General features: G+C 39.5%; 6 protein-coding genes across 6 annotated transcripts; 2 read left to right on the forward strand and 4 right to left on the reverse strand.

Annotated features, from left to right (window-relative positions):
* Positions 1-319: 319 nt before the first annotated feature.
* Positions 320-11201, reverse strand: GCK72_009948 (uncharacterized protein; the record flags this gene model as incomplete). The annotated part of the gene is made up of 17 exons (XM_003105883.2): positions 320-443; positions 521-788; positions 873-1788; positions 1839-3443; positions 3539-5032; positions 5104-5787; positions 5927-6118; positions 6173-6505; positions 7247-7684; positions 7902-8562; positions 8625-8715; positions 8759-9050; positions 9098-9261; positions 9331-9457; positions 10416-10574; positions 10689-10835; positions 11097-11201. The coding sequence occupies 17 exons, from the start codon at positions 11199-11201 to the stop codon at positions 320-322; spliced, it is 7800 nt and encodes a 2599-aa protein (XP_003105931.2).
* GCK72_009949 (uncharacterized protein) lies at positions 10671-11590 on the reverse strand (the record flags this gene model as incomplete). The annotated part of the gene is made up of 3 exons (XM_053727613.1): positions 10671-10835; positions 11097-11224; positions 11482-11590. Coding segments are annotated over 3 exons (402 nt in total), but the record flags the coding sequence as incomplete, so codon positions are not given.
* A 1127-nt stretch (positions 11591-12717) lies between these two features.
* GCK72_009950 (uncharacterized protein) lies at positions 12718-15299 on the forward strand (the record flags this gene model as incomplete). Its single annotated transcript, XM_003105973.2, has 7 exons — positions 12718-13115; positions 13416-13539; positions 14137-14484; positions 14553-14681; positions 14729-14783; positions 14836-15028; positions 15077-15299. The coding sequence occupies 7 exons, from the start codon at positions 12718-12720 to the stop codon at positions 15297-15299; spliced, it is 1470 nt and encodes a 489-aa protein (XP_003106021.2).
* A 227-nt stretch (positions 15300-15526) lies between these two features.
* Positions 15527-18035, reverse strand: GCK72_009951 (uncharacterized protein; the record flags this gene model as incomplete). Its single annotated transcript, XM_053727614.1, has 8 exons — positions 15527-15601; positions 15653-15955; positions 16264-16397; positions 17105-17190; positions 17375-17496; positions 17541-17707; positions 17752-17858; positions 17908-18035. The coding sequence occupies 8 exons, from the start codon at positions 18033-18035 to the stop codon at positions 15527-15529; spliced, it is 1122 nt and encodes a 373-aa protein (XP_053587191.1).
* A 313-nt stretch (positions 18036-18348) lies between these two features.
* GCK72_009952 (uncharacterized protein) lies at positions 18349-22249 on the reverse strand (the record flags this gene model as incomplete). The annotated part of the gene is made up of 10 exons (XM_053727615.1): positions 18349-18474; positions 20634-20867; positions 20915-20972; positions 21047-21196; positions 21259-21348; positions 21400-21533; positions 21578-21733; positions 21778-21880; positions 21930-22045; positions 22100-22249. 10 exons carry the CDS (start codon positions 22247-22249, stop codon positions 18349-18351), a joined length of 1317 nt encoding a protein of 438 aa, XP_053587192.1.
* On the forward strand, positions 18750-20522 carry GCK72_009953 (uncharacterized protein; the record flags this gene model as incomplete). The annotated part of the gene is made up of 6 exons (XM_053727616.1): positions 18750-18989; positions 19033-19254; positions 19301-19465; positions 19513-19821; positions 19872-20150; positions 20199-20522. The coding sequence occupies 6 exons, from the start codon at positions 18750-18752 to the stop codon at positions 20520-20522; spliced, it is 1539 nt and encodes a 512-aa protein (XP_053587193.1).
* Positions 22250-22614: the final 365 nt, after the last annotated feature.

The following is a 22614-nucleotide window of genomic DNA, read 5'->3' on the forward strand; positions in this document are numbered from 1 at the left end:
GAGATTCTAGTGTGGATGTATGTATATGTGTATATATATATTAATAAAACAAAAATAAAATTGAGAATGCGACAGGGGAATGGAAAGAAGCTACAAAAATTGCAAAAAAGAACCAATGAGGAAAGGATGCTGCTACCATTTTGTGGTTGAGTTTGTGAAAGCCCCGTTTTTGATGATTGGGAGAGCAGGCGAGGAGAGAGAAACGGAACATGAAAAAATAACATCCCGTATTTCGACATAAGAAACTAATCAATACAACACAAATGAGATGAGAAGAATGTTCAAAGATCAAGGATAGAAAGATCTGAGAAGAATCAAATTAATTGGAAGATGGATTTTGGTTAGCTCCCATAGAATTTCCGAGCATTGCACCTTCCGATTGTGCTTGCGGAATTTGAGATCCTTGAGGTGGCACACATGTGTTAGCCACGTTTTGGAACAATCTGAGAAATAGAGGTTTTAATCAATAATTAAAATACTGATGCAAATCTTCAACAAAAAAAAGAAGAATCCAACGAACCTTTGAATTTCAGGAGCGCAACTGGTGAACTCGTAACGCCAGAAGTTATACGTTGGATTCTTGATGAGCTCAATGAATGTGATCAAAAGTCCCCAGGGATGTGGTCGGAGGGCGACAAGACGTTCAAAAAGAATACGCGTTATTTGTTCCTGAATGGTGTCGTTTGTAGAGTTTTTGAATAGGTATAAAAAGACACAGCTGAAGTAGTGAGTGTGAGCATTCGGGTAACGCAGTTGGTTGGCAATTCCGTTGAACAGCAAGTACCTTCCTGAAATAAATATAGAAAGTCAAAAAACACTATCTGGACAACTTTTGAAAATTTCACTATTCATAAATTAAGAAAAATGCTCACCTTCAGTATCCAGCTGAATCGCCAAATTCTGGAAAATGTCCATGAATGAAGTATGTGCTATGGTCAGTGTAGAAATGCGTTGACGTTTCAAATGCAAGTTTTCGATTGCTCGAATTCCAACGTACAAGACAAGCGCATTCATGACAGTTGTGTTGTACTTGGTACCAGCTTGATTTTGAGTTTGCAACAGAGTCGGCAGATTCGGGAGGAAATCGACTGGCGTACGATTGGATAAATATTCATCCAATGGAACTCGAATATTATCCGGAATGATTGTAGCCATGTTCAAGTTTGATTTAGGTTCAACAGCCATCTCTGGAATCGTGTCAACTTGTTTGAAGTTCAGTGCGAATGGATCAGGAAGACGCATTGGGTGTGGATACGCCGATAGTATTAGATTACGCAGTTGCACACAGTTTGGAGGAATAGTGTCACAGATGACATAGTGGAATTCACACAGGAGCTCTGGGAAATCATGAAGGATGACGAGAAGAACACGAAGAGTTCCCTTGTAAAGTATGGCTATGGACTTCGGAAGTTGTATATTTCGGAGGAAAGGAGCCAAAAACTTCAAATGAGAAATAATCAATTGTGTGTATGTTGCAGCCGTTTTAACTGAATCAACGGTTTCAGCAATTCCCGTGTTGGCCAGAAGACGTCCAATTACATTACGATGTCCAACTATGTCGAGCCAGGCAAATGCGAATCCAGGCATTCTACGTGGTTGAAGTGCAAAGAATGTTTGTCCGAAAGCTTCCAAAATGCTCCAGGCTATGGGTTCGAGCAATTTTAAAGGATCTGGACCAGTGATTTCGTTGAACAAACTGATAAGAATACGATGATAAGGCATCGCGTTGAAATCTTGTTTTCGAATTTCGTGATCCATGTGTAATACGCCAACAATAATGTTCAGAAGCTGCAATCATTTCATATAATAATCATCAAAATCCGAAAATTATAACTCACTTTTTTCAACAAATTGATCTTGTTTTGTGACTGCCCGTTGTCCGAATGTCTAATCATTAGAGCCATCAATTTTACGAACGCATCCAAAGTGTAATAACATCGATGTCTGATCATTGTTGTTGGCATTCCATTAGTCATTTGCTCCGATTTCATGACTCTCACAGAAATGTCAACGCAATTTTCAACACATAGCCGGAAGAACTGTGTGATCTTGTCATCAGTGGCTAGAACTCCATGTTCGTGCATCAACTGAATCATTTGCGCGAGCGATTCTTGAGGGCTTCGTTGTCCAGTCGGCGAATAGCAAAGTCCGATCCATTCTCGCATGATAACCTCCACTTTAGCTGTCATTTCGTGATCGTCATATCCTCTTTGAGCCATTGCTTCGGCAGATGCTTGTGGCATGGGAGCTGCATCCATTGGTAAGGCAACTGGAGGTTGCTGTTGCTGATGTCCAGGATGGACCGCACCGGAATTGATACCGTTATTGATTCCTTCTGTTCGAGTAGCCGATTGAAGCTGGTGAAGCTTTGTGAGTTGATCACATGTCAATGGGAATCGATCTTTCAAGAATTGAATACGGTTCATATCGCCGCCCCCAATGCTTCGAACAAATTTTTGGGCGAAACAAACTGCTTCCATATTTCCACCATTGTCCATGCTTCCAGCCAAATGCTGATCCCAGAGAACTGACTGAAGCAAGTTTTGTTTGAAAAGAATTTCGATTCCCTCAAGGTTCCACTTATAGTCCGAACGAATTTGCATGATGGCTGTTGTGATTCGACGAGAGAGTTCGACTAATGGAAAATAATTCTGGAGAAGGCGCATTAATCCAATAAACAAGTCACGAAGTCGACGAGCCCATTCAACATCGAGCAAGTTTTTGGATGGTGCTCCTTCAAGTCTGTACGCATGCAACAGGTGTTCTGTACTTCTCGAAACAAGTTGCAACAACTGGTTGCCATCTTTGGAGACAGTTATTTGTTTCATCATTTCTCGCATCAAGCATACTGTCTGGAAGGCAGCGTTGTTGATATGGGGTTGAGCTTGAGTTGTTTGATCGACTTCCTTAATAATGATGTGAAGTTGTTGGCATACAAGCTCCATTTCCTTGCTTTGCGTTGGAACTGGTGTAATCGATCCGTTTCCTGGCTCTGTGCTCAGAAGTTCGTCACCTGCATTTGCCTTAAAACCACAGATTCTACTGCTGAACTGATCGTAAATGCTCATCAAAGCTTTATCAGTGGGTCCAGGATGCGTAGCAATTGCTTTTGGAAGTTGAGCATGAATCGCAGCGGCAGCCTCATCTCGGTATATTCCTTGCTCGTTCTTTACTGCAATTCGCTTCTGATAATCACCTTCGAGGCGTTTTTCGATTTCTTGAGTTGCTTTCTCGCATGCTGTTTTGACGATGAAATTGGTGGACAGTTCGACATTATCTTGGGTAATTGTTGACGAAGCCTCTTCGATCATTTGTTTCAATTCCGGAGTTCCAGCAGAAGAGCGGAGAGATGAAGAGAACGCCTGGGCTAAGTTAGCATGCATCGTACTTGCAAGTGGGTCGCGGCAAGTAATCATTGCCATACCAGCTGTCATTGCTCGCATCTGAAAATTAAAATTAAACGTTTTGTACACTGGATTCATGATAACCATGAAGCGTTTAAGTAATTTTGGATACAAAAGTAAAAAATATTATTTACCATATGAAACGAAGCTGCTCGCAAGTTCTGTTCTTCAGGGTCTAGGGCAAAATCTTTGCGAACCAACGATTCAGTCACTGTCATCGCGATTTTCAATGCTCGTTCGGTAACAGGTCCAATCAACTCTTTGATTGCATGAATCATAGCAGGCCGGACTAAGTGCTTGGCATGTGGATGCAACTGGAACAATGGTAGATGGGAGACAATCTTGACATGTGGAATGAGTCCATCGTAAGTCAAAACATTTATATCGTGATAAGCGAAATGAGTCACGTTGGGAACCACTTGAGCTTCTGCCCCTTGCGATCCAGATCCACCGGCACCAGCCTGAAGTTCTGCTTCCGTTGGTTGTGGGGTAGCTGGTTTAGCTTGATCAGGGATTGCCGGTGCCATTCCAGCGAGTTGTTCAGCTGAGTTGGACAAGCGAATTTGTGATTGAACGGGGCTTGCTGCTTCGGGTCGTCCGAGTACTTTCACTTCACAAAGTTGTTGAGGTACACGAACCAACTTCTCTGTATCTTTGAGAATTCCATCCAAAGGTAGCTGACTGAGATCCACGTTTAATTCTTTGCATAAAACCTCTATCTCAAATTTCAAATTAATCTTGAGATCGGGCTCATTGTGCAGTTCGGCTAAAACTTTCAAAATACTTCGAATCCAAGCACATGTAGGCGTAAACAAGGTCGTTTTAGAACAGGCTGTCAGAATTTTCGAAATGAATGGAACCACGAACAATAATTCCGCCTGTCCTTTGTAGTACGCTTCAAGAAGTAAACTCTTCAAATCCAAATCGTTGAGTAGAATCGGTTTATTTCTTGCGATCGTAATAGCTCCAAGCCAACTTCCGAGATTTTTCAAAAGCTGTCTGTCACTGTAGTTAGACGCGACGGTGGTCTTCTTATCGGTCCGTAGAAGGATGCGAATATTACGGAAGGTCTCTCGCTTGATGCATTGATCAAGGTATGGATTATCAATAGCAGTAACAAACTGATTATAGAGTGGTTGGAAGTTCTGTTCGATTGAAACTCTTTTCATGACAATGTATTGAGAGAGCCATCGTGTGAAACCTTCTCCATGCTCAATTATCATTTCAAGGACCTCATCCTTCTTCTGGACCAAATTCGTCGTTGACAAATTGTTGAACAAAAAGGAAATTTTATCAACTATTGCTTCAGCTGGTTGTGCAATCTCTGCTCCATCCTTGTTCGTCGCCATAACAAGTGTATCCACATTTGTGTATGAAAGAACGTTGCCTGTTCGATTTGCGGGAACTTGATTTTTCGGGTCGGTTGAGGAAGCGCGCGCAACAGCTCCCCAGTTGGTGGGGACGGTGGCTGGTGTTGGTGTCGATGAGGCAGACGGTGAATGTGTTCCGACAGGTGTATGACGACCACCTTCGGGTGGGAGCTCTCCTTTAACGCCGGCAATAACATAATCCTTCAGTAGCTGAGGGAACTTGGAAAAGTTGTCACTGTTCACTATCATCGAGCATACCTAAAAAAAAAACTCACTGTGGAAATGCTATGGCTCCGTTTTTGTTAGGCTTTCAATTTTATCAAAATTACCTTAGGATAAGCACACAACTTGCTTCTACAGTGTTGTAGTGCAACGATTCCAAAAGTCCAGAGCATGGTATTTGAGTCTGCACTCAAACTCTCAATAACTTTGCGAACAGCAGTTGCAAATTGTACATTCGTGATGATATCTTCTCGTATTATTCCTCCATACACGGCAGCAGTAGTTCGCAGTTCTCTTTCTGGATACTCATGGAAAAATCGGTACTCCTCGAATAGGTTCTTGACCACACAAGCGAGTACAAACCGTTCTCGACGATCATTACCCGCCTTGAATTTTTTGAGCAAATCAATCAGCGTATCTACAGACATTGCATTATTCACACTGTAAATTTTTTCGAAGTACGAGTTTGCCTCTTCCTGGATGTCCTCAGCAAACGTCATTGATGAGAAATCGTCCATGCTGGTTTGCTGTGCAGTAGCTGCAGCAACCGCAGCTGCGCTACCAGCAATCGGAGCTCCAACTGAGAACCCGGAGCTTGAAACACCAGTCTTCTGCCCACCACTTCCTCCACTTCTTCCACTGACGCTACCGCTTCGTTGAAGTTGATGCTGGCCTTGTGGTACGAAGTCTTGAATTTGTGACCGGAAATCGATCTGCTGTTGAGGAGTAGGTGGTCCAGATGGTCTCTGCAGTGGTGTTGTTGGTGCAGCGTGCCAACCGGGATTTGAATTCTAAAAAATCGAATTGAGAAATTTAAAATTGTTCCAATATCTCTCTTTAAAAACATGTATGGTTTGTCTGAACTCTCTCAGGATGTCAGCAATTTTCGACAAAGAGAGGGACAAAATCAAACCCCGGTCTTCCGCTTACCTGTCGTTGAGCAAGAGGAGGTATCAATGAACGCATCATTTGTGATGATGGAGACATCGATGAAGGTGGGGGTGGAGCCGGCTGAACGACTTTGAGCAGGTCTCGGTTGTTACCGCTGGAAAACTGCCCCATATTCATCAGCAAGTTCATTCCAGGTTGAGCATTTTGTGAAGCACTTGGCGGGGGTTGAGCCTAAATCAAAAATTGTTTTAAACTTACAAAAGCAATTCAGTTGTCAAACATTACCATCATGTGCGGATGTTGCTGAGCCTGGGGTTGTGGTGGAAACATCGACTGAGGCGGATATTGTGCCGGTCGTTGAATTGGTCCCGGAACAGGTTGCTGCTGACTGTGAATTTGATGCTGTGATGGTGCAGATGACGAGACAATAGCCTGTTGTGAAATTTGTTGTTGCATAGAAGCTTGTTGTGGTGGTTGCTGTTGAGAAACGGCACTGGATGATGGTAGTCCGGCGCCGCTGGCATACTGCTGTGATGGCTGTGAACCACTTGCTTGCTGTACATTTTGATGCCCGCCAGATGAAACTGACGAACTTCTACCCGAGTTCTCTTTCATTACCTGAAAACAGAAAAATGTAGTGAATATACAAAGGTCTCATATAGAAATTTTCCAACGTTACACAATATATTTTATCAAGAATCAACAAAAAAATGTGTTCAGGATCCTCATCAGATTATTTCGAAGAGAACAAAAATCTGTTGCTTATCGATTTCACAGCACGAGTGACAAACATTACTTCAAATTATCAAAACTAATTTAGAGCTGTGATAATACGTTCATAAAATTTTAAAACAAAAACCTAAGCGAAATCCTTGTCAGAAAACTTGAAATATGCAGAAAAATCGAAGAAATCGTGAGAAAACATCGAACCGATGTGAGAAGGCAAGCCCAAACAAAAAAAGAGGGATGAAACGGCCGCGACGCGACCGCTACGCGTCGCCCTGTTGGACGTTCATTTCAAAACTTCTCCGCATTCGACTGCAATTTAAAGCAGATTTTCGCTGATTTATCTCCTAGAAACAAAAATGAAACCTTCAAATTATTATGGAGCAAGATCTGTTCTTATACTCAGCGGAAAAATTGTATAAAAATTCAAAACGAAGATTTTTTTCAAAAACGAAACAGAAGAGATAAATTTCTATTTTCCTAGTTTATTTTTTCCCAGACTGGCTAAGTTTTGATAACCAAATAGAGAAATGTGAGCTAAAATGGGAATAAAGGATGACAAGCAAACTTAAATGCCGTTATTTTCGTCATTTGTATCGCTTTTAATATTTTCCCCGATAAAATAATGATAACCTGGAAGAGTAAAGGGAATTGTTGCCGATGAGGCTTCCTTGCTTTTTTGATAACAAACGGAATGAGCACGTGGAGAGGGTCCGATGGAACACCAGGGGTTGCTGTCTTCGGTTTCGGAACTACAGCTGCCACCATCTGTGATTGTTGGTATTTCTTGTGAATGTACTGTAACACTGCAACAGTCATCGCCTCGCCATGAGTTTTCTCTTTGTCTTCGATCCATTTTTCCAAATTCAAATAATCCCGCTTCGAAGCAAGACATGCGAGATCTACCATGAAGGGAAGATTTTTTGCCGGTTGGTTCAACAGCTCAGAGAGCCCAGTTGGTTTGATGTCGTGGGCTACGTCGAGGATTTTAGCCAATTGTGAATTATCAGAAGTATACATAGCAGTCAGGCACCAAATGACGTGTTGACGCATGTGCTTCGATAAACTCGGCTGAAAAAAGTTTTAATTGTTGAATTCCTCATAAAATCATTAATACATCTAGTCTAAAATTTGGATTAGGGAAGTTTCTAAAAAGGTGCACCACATCCCACACCAATTGTCAAATCCCAAAGTGATTCTTCGGAGGTAGAAAAATAACTCAACTAGAGAATTGTTCCTAATTATGTAATTCATATTTGTTATATTATGGAAGAACTTTTATACTCACGTCATTCCATGCCAAATTCAGAATTGGTGTGACATTAGGGCTTTTAAGAATGAACTGAGGCAAGAAATGCCGGACCAACTCTTGACGAATTGGAGTCCATTGGGTTTGCGACAGAATCAATGCTAAAGTAGAAACATCTCCAGATTGCATAACCCCGAAAGAAAAAAACTGTCGGATCGTTGGAAGCATTTGAGGTTGTAAATTGCCGATTGTGAGTAGAAGGTTACTGAATTCTTGACAGTTCCACAGCTGAACAGCCGCCGGCGTGTCATCGGGTATTGTCTTCAAATTAAGCTCTGGAGAAAGCACTTTTGTGTGTGGATACATAGAAAGATTCCAAACGTCCGAATGCTCAATCATGTGATCATATAAATGGAGTTGACGTTCCCAATTTTTCCATGGTGTGTAGAAAAATGAAACAGGGAAGCCTTGAGGGTCATTTTGGAACATGATCGGGAAGATTTCAGAGAAGAGAATCAACGTGCGACGACAGATTAAAATTTCTTCAGTATCCAGCTCTTTAATAACTTCAATCCAGTTAATATCTGGATACCAATCGTATGCTTCATCGTCATTTTCAGTAGCGATTTGTTTTTCTTCAATATATTTGGTTAAACCAATGATGAAGTTTGCCCCTCCTGTGTAATATGGCGGTGTTTCGCTGAAATTGTGTTTATTAGGGATCCTTAAATACAATTTTTCACGAATAGAAAATAAACTAACAATCGTCCCTTGTCGATCCCTACTTCCAAGTCGTAATTACACTGGTTCATGAAGATTATAGCATTGGCTATTGAAGAATTTGTAATGAGTCCTGTAAATTTAAATCTACTTCTATTTTGTACAACATCACTCACTTCTCTGTATGGGCGCTTGTTTTAACTCTTCAACAAATAGTTCAACTGAGCTGAGCAGAGTTGGACCATATATCTCTAATCGTCTCCGCAGAGCATCTCGTCCAGAATTGAATAAAGCATCCTTGACCGGTTGCGTGAATTTCGCATCTCCAAGTCTTGCAGTGGTGATTGTATCCGCTGATTGAACATCCATATCTATGTTTCCACCAGTACCATTTGGAATTAGCTTCGTATTGGAGTAAAGCATGAAGGCAAGTGCTTGAACTATTTCCGCGTTGTTTTGATTCGAACACTATAATAAAATAAAGTACATGCGAGTATGCTCCTTTAAGTTATTACAGAGATCAAGTACTGAACTAGTTTGATAGGATCAGTCGATGAACTGATTATAACTTCTTTCACTTCCTTCTCCAGAAAAGTTTGAACTATTTCGATCAAAGTTTGAGTGCTGAAGTTTCCACGTGAAATGTGATTGTAAATCTCAGCACTTTCCGGAGATACACCTAAAAAATTTATTTGGAAACTGGATCAGAACTTTTTTGAGCTAGAGGTTTATGAAAAGATAACCATACCCCACGTGTCAGATGTGTATTCACAGTGTCCCAGAAACAAGGGTTGGAGATAGTGACGAAGACGCCTGCTCTTGGCGAGCTTGCTGATGAAGGGAAGAACCACCAGAGGATCGTATACGGTGGCGAGCTATAAAAAGTTATTCAGAATACAGCTATGGAGATATATTGTGTAGGAGAACAGTATCTAAAACAGGAAACTATAGAAGAAGAGAAGAATAAAGGAAGAAACGCAAAGCAGAAGACGTGAGAGGGTGACTAAGTGTAATAGTTTGATGACAGCATTCTGCCGTAGAAGACATTAAGAAAACTTTAATTTTCATCTGAAATGCTGATAAAATACTTATATTTGAAAGACCAAAACAAAAAAGAGCATCAAGATGTAATTGATCGTTTGATAGACAATCTCACAGTTTATTTAATTTTTATAGCCTACTACACTCAGAATTCTTCAATTTCTTTTTCAATTTTCAAGTTGGTGGAGTATGGTTGCTGTATAAATGTGTTCATGAAACGGTCTGATCTTCCAAGACTAGTCTCTGGTCAGTAGACATCTACCAATTGACCAGCAGGGCTAGACTCTATGAAACAGACATTCATATAATGTGTATCTTCTCAAGAGAGTTCTCTTCCCGTGGACTTTCTCTACATATCTGTGCCTCTTTTAATCTATTGCTCTTTATCTTCCCGTAAACTACCAGAGAGAGAGGGTCGTGCATCCAAAAGTCCATCAGCTTCTTCTCTTTCTTCTTCTTCAGTTTTTCTTTTCTTTCTGCGACCAGGACGATCAAATGCTTATATTACAGCATCTTTTTTCCTATCATCGCCTGCGTCTTTCTATTACTCGGTGTCGGCGAGAAGTGATTATTTGTATTTCCACTCGAAGAATCATATGTGTATTCAAGAAATGGAAAGAGTGTGGAGGAGAGGAAAAAGAAAACGAAGAATGAAACAAAAACTGAACGTGGATTGAAGAAAACGATTGAGATAAGAGTTTTGAAATTCGTTCGTGGATTATAGAAAGAAGACTTCTCTAAAGAAACACAACCCCTACTTAGGAACGAGTTCTACATTTTTCGACAGCTCACCTTTTTACACAAATGTGTCAAAGTTTTACTCGCTTCCATATCGTCCATAATTTTTGTATAAGCAGCAATCAAATCACAAAGAGCTGCAGTGAGTCGCTGAGCTCCGCGAATCTCCATAACACTTCGAGCTTCTTGTGTTACAGTTGCGTAGGAAAGTATCTGCAGTGATTGTTTAATTTTTCTGGAGTACATAAAAATGTTCTCAATCCTTCTTTTTTTAATCAATTTTCCGAATTAAAGCCATAAAATTATTTATTAAAACAAAGAACGAACCGTATGAAACAGACTAAGAGCTGCTTCTTCATCGAGAAATTTCTTCGCTGGAGCATCTATTTGACAGAAATTGAAAGCGGAGAGAATGATGTTAGCTGCATGATTGGCCACTGCCGGTGACGAACGACCACAAATGACTACAAGGCGCTGGAATTATAAATTTTTGAACAACTGCCTTTCCAATCGACTGAAAACACATATAATTTTCTAATATCGGGAATGGGTGAAATACATTTTTTGAAATCTTCAAGTAAATATCATTTGCATCCATTGAAGCTATGATGTTAAACATATTTTCAGAGAGATTTGAGTTTTAAAGACTGTTTGATGCTGAATAATAACCTGCTACTGCCTCTTGAGCCGTGCTCAAGCAAGATACTGAGATTGTTTTATCCGAATATCACTGACCTGTATCATGAACGAATGTGGTTTCGCACGATGAACACTACTATGAGCCAGAAGATTGTCGATATAAGCACACGAGCAGCTGTTGAGTACGTACCCAAGCGGCATTTTGGAGAGAAGAGAAATGACCCCTGTAAATAATTTTCAGTTCTTTCAAATCGAAAATTTTTTCACAACAAGTGGCGTATATTTTTCTCATTTTCGCAAAATCCAGTAGTTAACAATTCTGAAACTTACGAACAAAACTTTTACAATAACTGAAAAATTGAATCTACAGTATTCTCAAAACTAGAAGATGAAAGGGACGATTACAGCAACTTGTTGTATATTTGTTGATATGTATACAACTATCAAGCAAAGCTTTTTGAAGGAAAAAGTAAGCACTTACCTCTTTTCGAGACTGGCCTCTCCATATTCTCCCGATTTCGAATCATGTTTGAAGGTGTTTCCTGGACAGGAAAAAAGCCTGAACGTGGAAAATACATTTCGACATAGAGTGAAAACAGAAAGTTCGACCGACAATGAATCAGCTTAAAACTGTTGAAAAAGACCGCTATGATTTTATAAAAATTAGATCAAATTACTATAATTGATATTTTTCTATTGAAAAGTAAAAATTGGCGCCATGCCAAGTTTTAATGCCGTTCCGATTAACTTTTTATTGGCAACGACACTCCGGTCTCACTCACCGCGCGCTGTTTAGTCGAGTTGGGAGAAGCAGCTGATGCCAGATGAAAACGTGAGAATAAAAACTGAATTCGCTGTTTTTCATACACGAATAATGAGGTGGACCAGAATAGTCACTAAAATCATAGGAATACCATGAAGTATATGTGAATTCTAACTGACCCAGGTTCAGTACATCAGCAGAGGACTTAAAATCCAACAAAAAAATAAGTTTCAAACAAAAATTTGCAAATTCTTATGCTCTTACGAACACGGAAGAAAGACGGAAATAATTTAAAACTCTAAAATTGCCCCCAGCTCTGGAAAATCATCGTTTCACGGGACAATTCACTGAAGATCAGCATCTCTCGCGAGAAGAAGGGTTAATAAATCTCATTGTTTTCAGATTTAAGATCCATCATATCTTTCGTAGTCGTATTTGAAGAGTCAGATTCAAATTCTGAATTCTGGAAATACTAACTGTTAAAGATAAATTTGTTGTATCAACGGAATCTCCCATTCATCCTGAAAACGCGAAGTATTTTTCTTTGAATGAAATGTCTTGTTGTATAATATCTTTTTGAAAAAAAGTTAGTAAAGTACAATCCCATAAATCGTTTCATGTCACCACCCTGTTGAGATTCTCTTTTATTCTTTTCTATTGCAATACATCCGCGCGGATTTTCTCCTCGTTTCTATTTCCTACAAAAGAAAAGAAAAGATAAAAATCGTCGTGAGGGGGGAGGCGGTGTTGGTGGTAGCGTTTCTGGACATGGAACATAAACGATCTCATGTCTAAGTCTCTTCATTTATCAACACTATTTTCAGAAATACAATGTGAAAAACCCGTTCCGCACCAATTCTCTGCGTCTCTATAACATCCAGATCTTCAATTCTCCAGAATCGAACGAAGAAGCTGAATATAAGCCCTCATTCCTCTGCTTCAAAAATTCCAGTGATGTGGCTTCTTTTAGCTCTTTTACCGTCTGTAGTTTTAGCTCAGAACACATTCCAAAATACAATTTTTGATCTACCTGCTCAACTTGGTGGTGAGCCAGTTGGAGTCGCTGCTCAAGCTCAAGGAGCCCCACTTTTTGTTCAAACAGTAGATCAGAAACCACCAGCTCCAGTGGCTGCTCAGCTACCAAATGCCGTACCAGCAGCACCACAACCTCAAGCTGTAACTCCTGCTCCATTCACATTCCCAACACTTCCAACTGTTGCTCCATTTACCCTTCCTAGTCATCCAACATTGGCTCCTTTCACTCTTCCAACTCATGCTCCATTCACATTCCCAACTCATCCACCATTGGTATTCCCACCACCATCAACACCTGCTCCATTTGTCCCACCAAGGTTTGTTTATAAATCAAATAACTCCCAGTCTGCCTATTCTGTTATGGGCCTATTCACAGGATAGTTTTTAAAAAGTGAAATAATATTTTTTGCCTCATTTGCTATCTTGTGAATAGGCCCATTATTTTTGTTTATGAGATATTTGTTAATGGTCCAAAAAGTTTAGTAGGTTTTACTTCTTTCCATTATCATAAGTAGAGATAGAATGATTGTTGAAATGTGGGTTTCGATTCAAAAAAAACTCATGTCATTTGAGACTAAAAACTTTGAAATAACTGTTCAGTTCTCTCTATGTTTCAGTCCATACGCATTTGTTCCTCAACAAGGATATCAACAACAAAATAACTTCCAACCATATAATGGATATCCACAACAACAACAACAAAGAAATCAATATTACAACAACAATGGGTACTACAATCAGGTATGAACCTTCACAATTGCACTATCTTCTGAAATAGATTGTGTTTGAGAAACAATGTAATATTCTGTTTTTTATACAGAAGCTTTTTTGTAATTCTTTTGAACTTTATGAGTGGATCTACCGTGATTCTTACTGTATTTGTTATTTGACTGACGTTAGGGTCAGAAAATTCAAGAAAGCTCTCTTATCCCAACCCGTCTAGCCGTCTAGCCATTATTCAAACATCAATTTCTTATTTCGAAAGAAATAATAAATCATCTAAGATGATATAAATCTCTCAAAATGTTGCCGTACGGTAAGTCTGTGAATCGGATAAGGTGTCTCGATTCATTTGGTTTTTGGTGTGATGTTATGCTTGTGGCAATGCCGTTTTGCATCAAATGTCATCTTTATTCTAAAACACGTCCTGGAAAAAGAGAGGGAGATGAGAGGGGATAATTGAACTGGATAACGGAAAGGAACATATCGAACAAAGAAAGAAATGGATGACAAATGAAGCCAGAGATATAGAAAAACAAATGAGTAGTGGTGATTCAGAATTTTGGAATTTCCAGAAAAGAAGTAACCTTCATCAAAGTTTCAAATGATTTATTTCAGCAACAACAGTACAATGGATACAACAACAACAACAACAATCAACAACAACAATACAATGGATACAACAACAATAACAACTACAACCGACAACAACAACAACAACAACAAGTTGTTCAACAACCACAACAACCACAGCAACCTCAACAACCTCAGCAATCCCAGCAGCCACAAGTTCCACATCAACCAGTTCAACAAGTTCAACCACAACAACAACTCCCACAACAACCTCAACATCAAAACGGTGGACCGCAACAAGTGCAATCATTTGAATCAAACAGTCAAATTGTTCAACCCGTCAGAGCAGTTCAAGCAAATGCTCAAGTTGTTCAACCAGTTATCAGACCAGCTGTAAGTTTTCTTTTTCTTTTTTTACTCACTATGTGTGAGGAAAACAGTTTAAAATCTAAATGTTCCAGGCCAATGCAGTTGCTACAGCCATCGTTGATACTGATTCATCTGCAAAGAAGGCAACAGAATTCAACAAAGCTAATGGAATCGAACAACCAAAACCAGCTCATGCTGAAAAAGCCTCACTGGACGCTGAGGTTTTATTATCTCTCACTACTTTCTAACCAAACTTTTCTTTGTTTAGGTCGATGCTAATGTTGATCGTCATTTGTGGTTTGCCGCTGACTACGATGTGAAACGTAGGTTTTATGTCATCTGATTCTTCCCGAATTCTCCTTTTTTCTTCTTCAGAATGCCGTAAAAGTCTCAATGGAATCGGAGTCCGCTTCCAAAAGAAATTCCCATCGTATCTTCAAAAAGGAGGAAAAGATAGAGAACTTGCTGAATTAGTTGAGCAGAGACTTCTTGAATGCGAAAGAAAATCATCAGCTTCTCATTGGGATAAAGTTGATACTTTACTTCAGAAAATTAGTTTGACTAAGAGGTTTTCACATTTATTTTTTCGGAAAAATGTTGATATTTTCTATTTCAGCGAAGAGGGAGAGTGCCGTGCTGGACTTATCCAAGAGAGAATCTCATGTGTTAATCTTCTGAAATATACCTGTCAATTCGTTGATTCCTCTTATCATTTCAAGTTGGTTCCTGCCAGAATCACTATTCAAGAAGCTCGGCAAGCGGAGAGTGGAGCTGAGAAATGCCGACAAGTCATTCGTATTGTAAAGCAACGATTGGAATCAGGAGCTGTCACTTTATAAAGAAGAGGCTCGACATTCTCATTGACTTTTTAAAAATGTAAATAGGTGCCTAATTTGACATTCATATTTGGATTTGGTGTGCAATAATAAATTATTTATTGAATTCATACTATAATCTTTTTCAAAACGCCAATGTTAGAACTTGAGTACACGTGGAATCACAGAAAAAAAATGGAAATGAGTCAACTAAATGTGCTAAAATTAAAATACAATCACGTTTTAGAGATTCAATTGACAGTAACATCGTCCATCTCATCCTCTCTAACTTTCAGTTTGTTTTTCAGTTCTTTCGAATCTTCATTCTGGAAAAGAAAACAGTTTTTAGATGCAATCGAATCATTTAATTCTCCTACCTCTTTCAATAACGTCGATGCAACGATACCTGAGAATAATATTATTCCCATCCAAGAGTTCGATTTGAATTTATCCCAACAATCAGATCCGTTATCAATATCAACAGTTCCTACTTGCCATCCAAGTTGAGCAGTTGTGGCTGCCAGTGCCACGTAATACGGCCATGTTTGGTCGCTTGCCATTCCACATGCTGTTAATGAAGCAACTGTTCCAACTCCAAAAGCAGAGAGCCATTTTTTAGTGTCTTCTCCGAGACGAAGTGCTGTAGATTTAACACCAATCATGATGTCGTCAGCTTTATCCTAAAATCATTATTTCCGGATTCTGAATTGGTTTAATACGGGAAGATGTCTTCAACTGGACCTTGTGGTTCTACACAGATATGAATGTGAGAAAACAGTGATTCTAAGAGAAATTGCTGTAAGGATCGTATGATTTTGGATAAAAGATCTGGATGCATGCACTTCGGGTTACGGATGGTAGGAATACATAAATGAAGACGGACACGTTTCGCAACGAAACAATTACTGTATCTTACCATGAAAACACAGTAAATCATATCGTTTTGAAACTAAACATCATCACAAAACAAGAGTTCTCAATAGGCCACCTGGTGTGCATAAATCGTATCGTAGACAAGTGTCCATTGAAGCGCAGCTGCATACATCCAAAACGGTGCAGAAGAAGAAAGATCACCTTTCAAAGCAGCCCATCCGAGTAGTGCTCCCCAATTGAACGTGAGTCCTGTACTATGAGAGAAAATAATTTGATTAAATAGTTAAGGAGGGAGAAGAGAAAAGTGAAAAAAACTATTTGAAGCTACAGTATACTCCCAGTACACCGAACAAAAAAAAATAAATTGAATCGTCATTTGTCTGGAGTCCCACCACAAAACTGTACCACCATCACCGCAACACGGTCTTCTTCTCAACATACAATAAATCAGACAACCAATCACAACATTGAAGGCCTACCGTAACCCGTGCATACAAAAATCTAGACTTCAGGACTGTAAAAACAAGCGAGAATTAAACATTTCTGACTTTTTGATTCAAGTTAATTTCAGCATACTTGTGAAATATCGACCCAAAAAAATTCTAAAGATGTTCAAAAATTAAAAACTTAATATTTTTGCACTGAAACCCGGCCCGGCCCGGTCAGTCGCAATCATTAATTTCAGTTAATTTTATTTCTCTACCTGATGACTATAAATAGTGTCGTAGATGACCGTGTGCAGGATGGTGGCTGTGTAGAGTGGCAAAAATATGCCAAAATCTTTGATATGACCCATTTCGGCCCATGCTATCAGCACACTCCAGTTCAGGGTGGCACCTGCAACCGTACAAAACGAAACTGAGATACTCGAAGAAGAATGAAAAAATATCTGTGGCAATAGATGAAAGAGATGTGAATTCCCGATTTCTGATTGAAATTAATACCAACTAACTAACCAAGAATGAACTGAGGCCAGTAAGTGTATCGTTTTGCCAATGGATATCCGACAACCAAAGCCATTGATGATGCGCCAACAGCCACACTAAGAATTGTATTAACTTTTTAATCTCAACTCTGTATTATCTTTTCGGTGCACTTTCGTTCTCAAACTAATTTAAATCAGAATTAATTCAATGAAGAACTATTCAACGAGGGACTGACTCTCTGTAAAGCTCACACTTATTTTAATCAGTTTGAGAACGAAAGTACACCATCTTTCCATTTACCTAAACCAGTTCAATTGCAATAAAATAGCAAGTGATGAACTTAAAAGTCCAGCTAGAAGACCAACTGCTTGTTTTTCTGTCAAAGATCCACACGCCAATGGTCTCAGTTTTGTACGCTCCACCTGAAAATCTCTTTTTTTTTCCATCATAAAAGGTTGTTTCAAACTTTTTTATCGAAATCTTTATCCCACAAATCATTGATGACACATCCCGCACTTCTCATAAGGAAAGCTCCAGTTCCAAACAATGTCAGCATATAAAGAGAAGGCAGTTGACCTGCTGGAGTTGCCATAGCTATACTCCAGGTACACGGCCAATATAGGAGCCAAGTTCCTGAATAATATAATTCCACTACAGCTGAACGATCGATATCTCACCAATTGGTTTGTCGACTCGCATTAATTGTAGATACGGTTTTAGGTTCGGCGGTGATGCAGCAACTAGACTACTGGCTCTTGGTATTAATGATGTACACTGGGTAGGGCTGGAAAGCAATGTCTGATACGTGGCTTAAGGAATTTCTCTTTTTTAACCTGGTTGAAATGAATCGTTTTGTCGATGGAATCTGTGTCGCGCAAGAAATATGACTATTTGTGGAAAGTCTAACAACCCAAAAAGCATATTGCGCTTTTCCATTTAACCCGATGGATTTGATAATCATTTTGATGCTGTAAAAACGGAGTTTCATTTGTTTTGAAATTGAAACGGTTGAATGACTGCTTAGGATAAGTTGGGATAACAACCAAATGTGGGAACTATAGTAGAATTGAGCCAAAAACAACATTTTCATTGAAAGGCGAGAATAACAGAACAACAAGAACAATAAAACAAACAGTTTGGTGGAAAGCAAGGAAAATGTGAATTGTGCGAAAGTGGAAAAGAGGAAAGAATAAGATTACGTGCAGATCTGAGCAAGAGCGGAAAAATGAGCGGAGCAGCTGGTGTTCTCTGCGTCTCATATTGCTCTGTCCCACTCAGAATTCCATACTATCGGTCTTTCTTCCTTCAACAACCACAGAAGTGATGATGTGCCCATCTTCAGTCTCCTTAGACTCGAGTTCTCGACGAATTTCTGGAGAGATGAGATAGTGACCGTGGAACTGAAATATAACCATTAGAGAAAGGGAAAGAGAGGACTTGGAATATTGTAAAGGATATCGTGTTTTTTAGGGAACAATCTATCATTTTTATATATGAAACGCATTAGTGGTTCAAAAACAATTTACGATGGTCGCCCTGTTCCAGCCCAAGATGGACACTAGTAAACTTTTCGTAACACGGACGTTCTATATTAATGGGATACTTAAGAACCAACTTGTTCAGTTCCATTCATTTAGTTTCCAAATTACGAAATTTTCGAACTGTACGCGTGAGTATGAATAAGCAGAACGTGAACCATCATGATCAAAAAAAGAAAAAGCTACCAAATCAAGGAGATGCAAAGGAAACCGACGTCATTTCAAGTTTAAAGAAAAGTAGCTCTACTATCTTTTCTCAAATTCGTCAAGCTTATAACAAAAAAGGACCGCAAGAACAGCAGTGTCGTAAAACTAAAAGTATGGAGACAAGCGAACAGCAATGGTTCCATGGATTACTTCCCCGGGAGGAAGTTCAGGTGCGAAGTTAACTAATAACCCAAATTATCAGTTACTTTATAGCTTTTACTACAAAAAAACGGCGATTTCTTAGTTCGCATGTCAGAACCTGGAGCAGGGCAAACGAGACATTTGATTCTTTCTGTAATGCAAAACGAGCCCAGCGCTGACGCGATGCATTATGTTATTCGTAACTCAGATGGAAAGTTTTCGATCACTGGAAAAGAAAATTTCGATAGTCTGATCGACTTGATCAATCACCATAAACAGAACAGACTTCACGACGTAATACTTATCGGTCTTACATGCTCAAATTGAAATAAAAGTTCAGGAAACTCCAACCAGTGTATTGATCAATCCTATAGGTCGACAATCTTGGGAACTCAACCATGCAGATGTTACAATGACGAAGACGTTGGGAGAAGGGGCTTTTGGAGAAGTGAAACTTGGTACGCTCAAGAGAGAATCAGAAACCTTAGATTGTGCAGTGAAAACTGTAAGTATGCAGGCAACGTTCCAAGCGGAGAATTGATTATTTTACAGGCAAAACTTGAAAAAATGACGAAAGAGCAAATCAAGGAAATTACTTCAGAGGCTCGTATAATGCGTGGTTTAAACCATAAAAATGTGGTCAGATGTTATGGAGTAGCCGCAGTTGATGAACCGCTACTTGTTGTAATGGAATTGGTCCCAGGGGGTGGTCTTGATGGCTATCTACAGAAGAATTCAGTTTCATGGCCAGAAAAACTAGATATCATTACTCAAGTGGCCGCCGGAATTGCATATATTCACAGTAAAAACATTATGCATAGAGACATTGCTGCTAGAAATGTGTTATACGGAAAAGGAGTGGTGTGTTAAAAATGTCACTGAACTTAAAAACCAATTTTTACTAGGCTAAGGTATCGGATTTCGGAATGTCTCGAATTGGTACTGAGTATCAAATGAATCCAAACAAAAAAGTGCCAATCAGATGGTTGTCTCCAGAAACACTTATCACTTTCGTTTACACTCAACAAACTGATATCTTCGCATTTTCTATTCTTTGTTGGGAAGTCATCGAGAATGGTACACAACCATACCCAGAATTCAAAGTTGTCGAAGTACATCAAAAAGTAGCCAAAGATGATTATAGAATGCCAATCGGAGATAAAGTACCATCTCAATTAGCTGATGTCATCGTAAGGCAATCTTTGGTGCTCAAAATTCTAATTCGTTTTTTTTTATAGAAGAAATGCTGGACTAGAAATGCAAACTTGAGACCTTCTATGTCACAGGTCGTGTTGATGATGACTGCCATAACCGGCAAAAAAGAAACGACTAATCCAAGTAAATCGGGTGGGATCAGTGCTGAACGAGCCAAGATCTTCGGTGGAGTTGGAGTCAGCCCAGCTTCAGATCCGAATCGTGAGAAAACAATCGTGAAAACAGGAAGACGGAATGTCAAGAAGAGGCCAACATGCCAACCGAGTGGAGGTAATTCTGGAGCAATGTTGTCATCGCCTTCTTCATCAAAGGAAAAAAAGAAGAAAGGCGGGAAAACGAAACACTAGGAATATGCAACTTATGACTCTAAATAAACTGTTTCACGATTAAGTTCAAGCTGCTTATTGAACATCACTGTATCTGTTGATCACACGAAGAAATCATTAACACCAACTCACTCTGATCAGTTCGTGAATCGCAGCCTTCTGCTCAGCGCTCAGATCATTTTTGTATCGTTGGCATAACGCTAACAAGCACTGGTGCCACAACACTGGCATGTCTCGCTCATCGGTTTTCAGACGAATGAAATGATTCACAACACCATCAACTGCTTGGTATGGAAGAGCGTATTTCTTGTCAATGAGAGCGCGTAAAAACACCGAATTGGCGCCGGTGTATTCCATCTCAGCAATCTGGAAAATAAGCGGTGACCAATTTGCAGAAAATAATAGCAACGTACTTTCAGCATGGCTGCGGCCGAATGGAAAATTGGAATAGGAACTTTAGTGAGCACAGAACTGAAGATAACTGCTTCGCGAAGTGTACACGTTCCAGACTGAAATTCTGGATTTTTAATGGTTTTTTGAAAAACCTTACTTCTAATAATGGAAGAATCAATCCTTTGAAAAAAGCGGATGGCTTGTAAATAGCTTTACAGAGCGCCTGATAAAGGTGATAATTCAATTTCTTGAATTCATCAATATCGTCGCGAAGACGTGGAAGGAGAACGAGTGTGTAGAATCTGAAAGGTCATAAGATGTTCTTCATTTTCAGTGTCACTTGCTATGATGTAGGTGAACATACCTCTGGCACATTTTTGGATTCATATTAGAAGCAAAAAGTCTTGTAGCTTGATACATCGCAGCGGCTGTCCAAGTTTCTGGCTTCGTAAGGCTGAAAATTAGCGTATTGTAAATAAAAACCACTTAGAAATGTTTTACTAACAAAAGAATCTGCTCCCAGTTGATCATTTTTGGAATGATTTTGAACGCTTTCGGAACTTTTCCACTTCGGTACTTTGACATATATTGCCCAATCTGCTCGTACATTTCTACAACTTCCGAATCCATATCACGCATCTGTAAAAATACTCATACAAACATGCAACACTACATCGAATTACGTTGAATTCATTAGGATCAACTTGACTGAGCGCTAATTCAGCATCGTTCTGCTTTGATTCAATTTTTGCTTGAATGATATCATATAGAGTCGACATTTGAGCTGCGTCCTTCTTGAGGAATCTTGCCAAATCAGCCTCATCCTGAGGATCGAGTTCCTGAAAAATTGATTCTTTTAAATATTTTCTCAATTTGAGACTACAATAATTTGATCTTCAAATCCGTTGTCTTCTTCTTGTTCATCCTCATTGTCTTCTTCATCCCCCTCCGATTGTTCATCACCTCCGAGCCAACTTCCGCGTTGTCTGAAAATTAGAATGAATCGTCTGATTTAAGATAACAAATCTGCATTACCTCTTCGGTACACGAGCAGTGGAGGAGTCAGCATCCCCATTCTCTTCTATTGCTTCTTCCAGAAGTTGTTTACGAGATTCGTTGAGAATTTTAGACGACAATGAATTCGGAACAAACTAAAACGGAAAAATCAGCAACCTTGATTATTCAATTCTCGTTAATATACGAACCTCGTCTGTCTCCGACTCCTCACGTTTCCTCTTTTGTTTTTCACGAAGCTCTTCGCGCTGTTTCGCGACATTCCCAGCTTCCAATTGATTATCAAGCGGAGCATTGGCAGACAACTTGTCTCCTCGTCCTTTCAAATTCTTTTTCACCATGTTACTGTAATATAAAACCAGTAATCGTTTCCCGACGCTTAAGTTAATATAAAATGTATTCTGAAAGGACCAAAACCCTGTAGAGTGACATCGTCAAACAAACCGAATATAACATACGCGATTTCATTACTTGCCAAAAGAACGCTGGATAATAGATTTGTCAATAAACGGCAGAGGGATTAGCGTAGAAGGGAAATAGAGGGAACTCTTACGAACATACTTGTAACACGGCTCGGCGCGAACCTCGATTCAAGCTCAAAACTTTGAGCAGTACAACATCAACAGAACTCGACGAGCCCCGTATTGCAAGTATATTTTTAATAAAAGACCACGGTAATTCGCAATTTTGGAAACTTTTCGAATGT

Source organism: Caenorhabditis remanei, chromosome III, assembly GCF_010183535.1.
Source record: "Caenorhabditis remanei strain PX506 chromosome III, whole genome shotgun sequence".
Classification (NCBI taxonomy): Eukaryota; Metazoa; Nematoda; class Chromadorea; order Rhabditida; family Rhabditidae; genus Caenorhabditis; species Caenorhabditis remanei.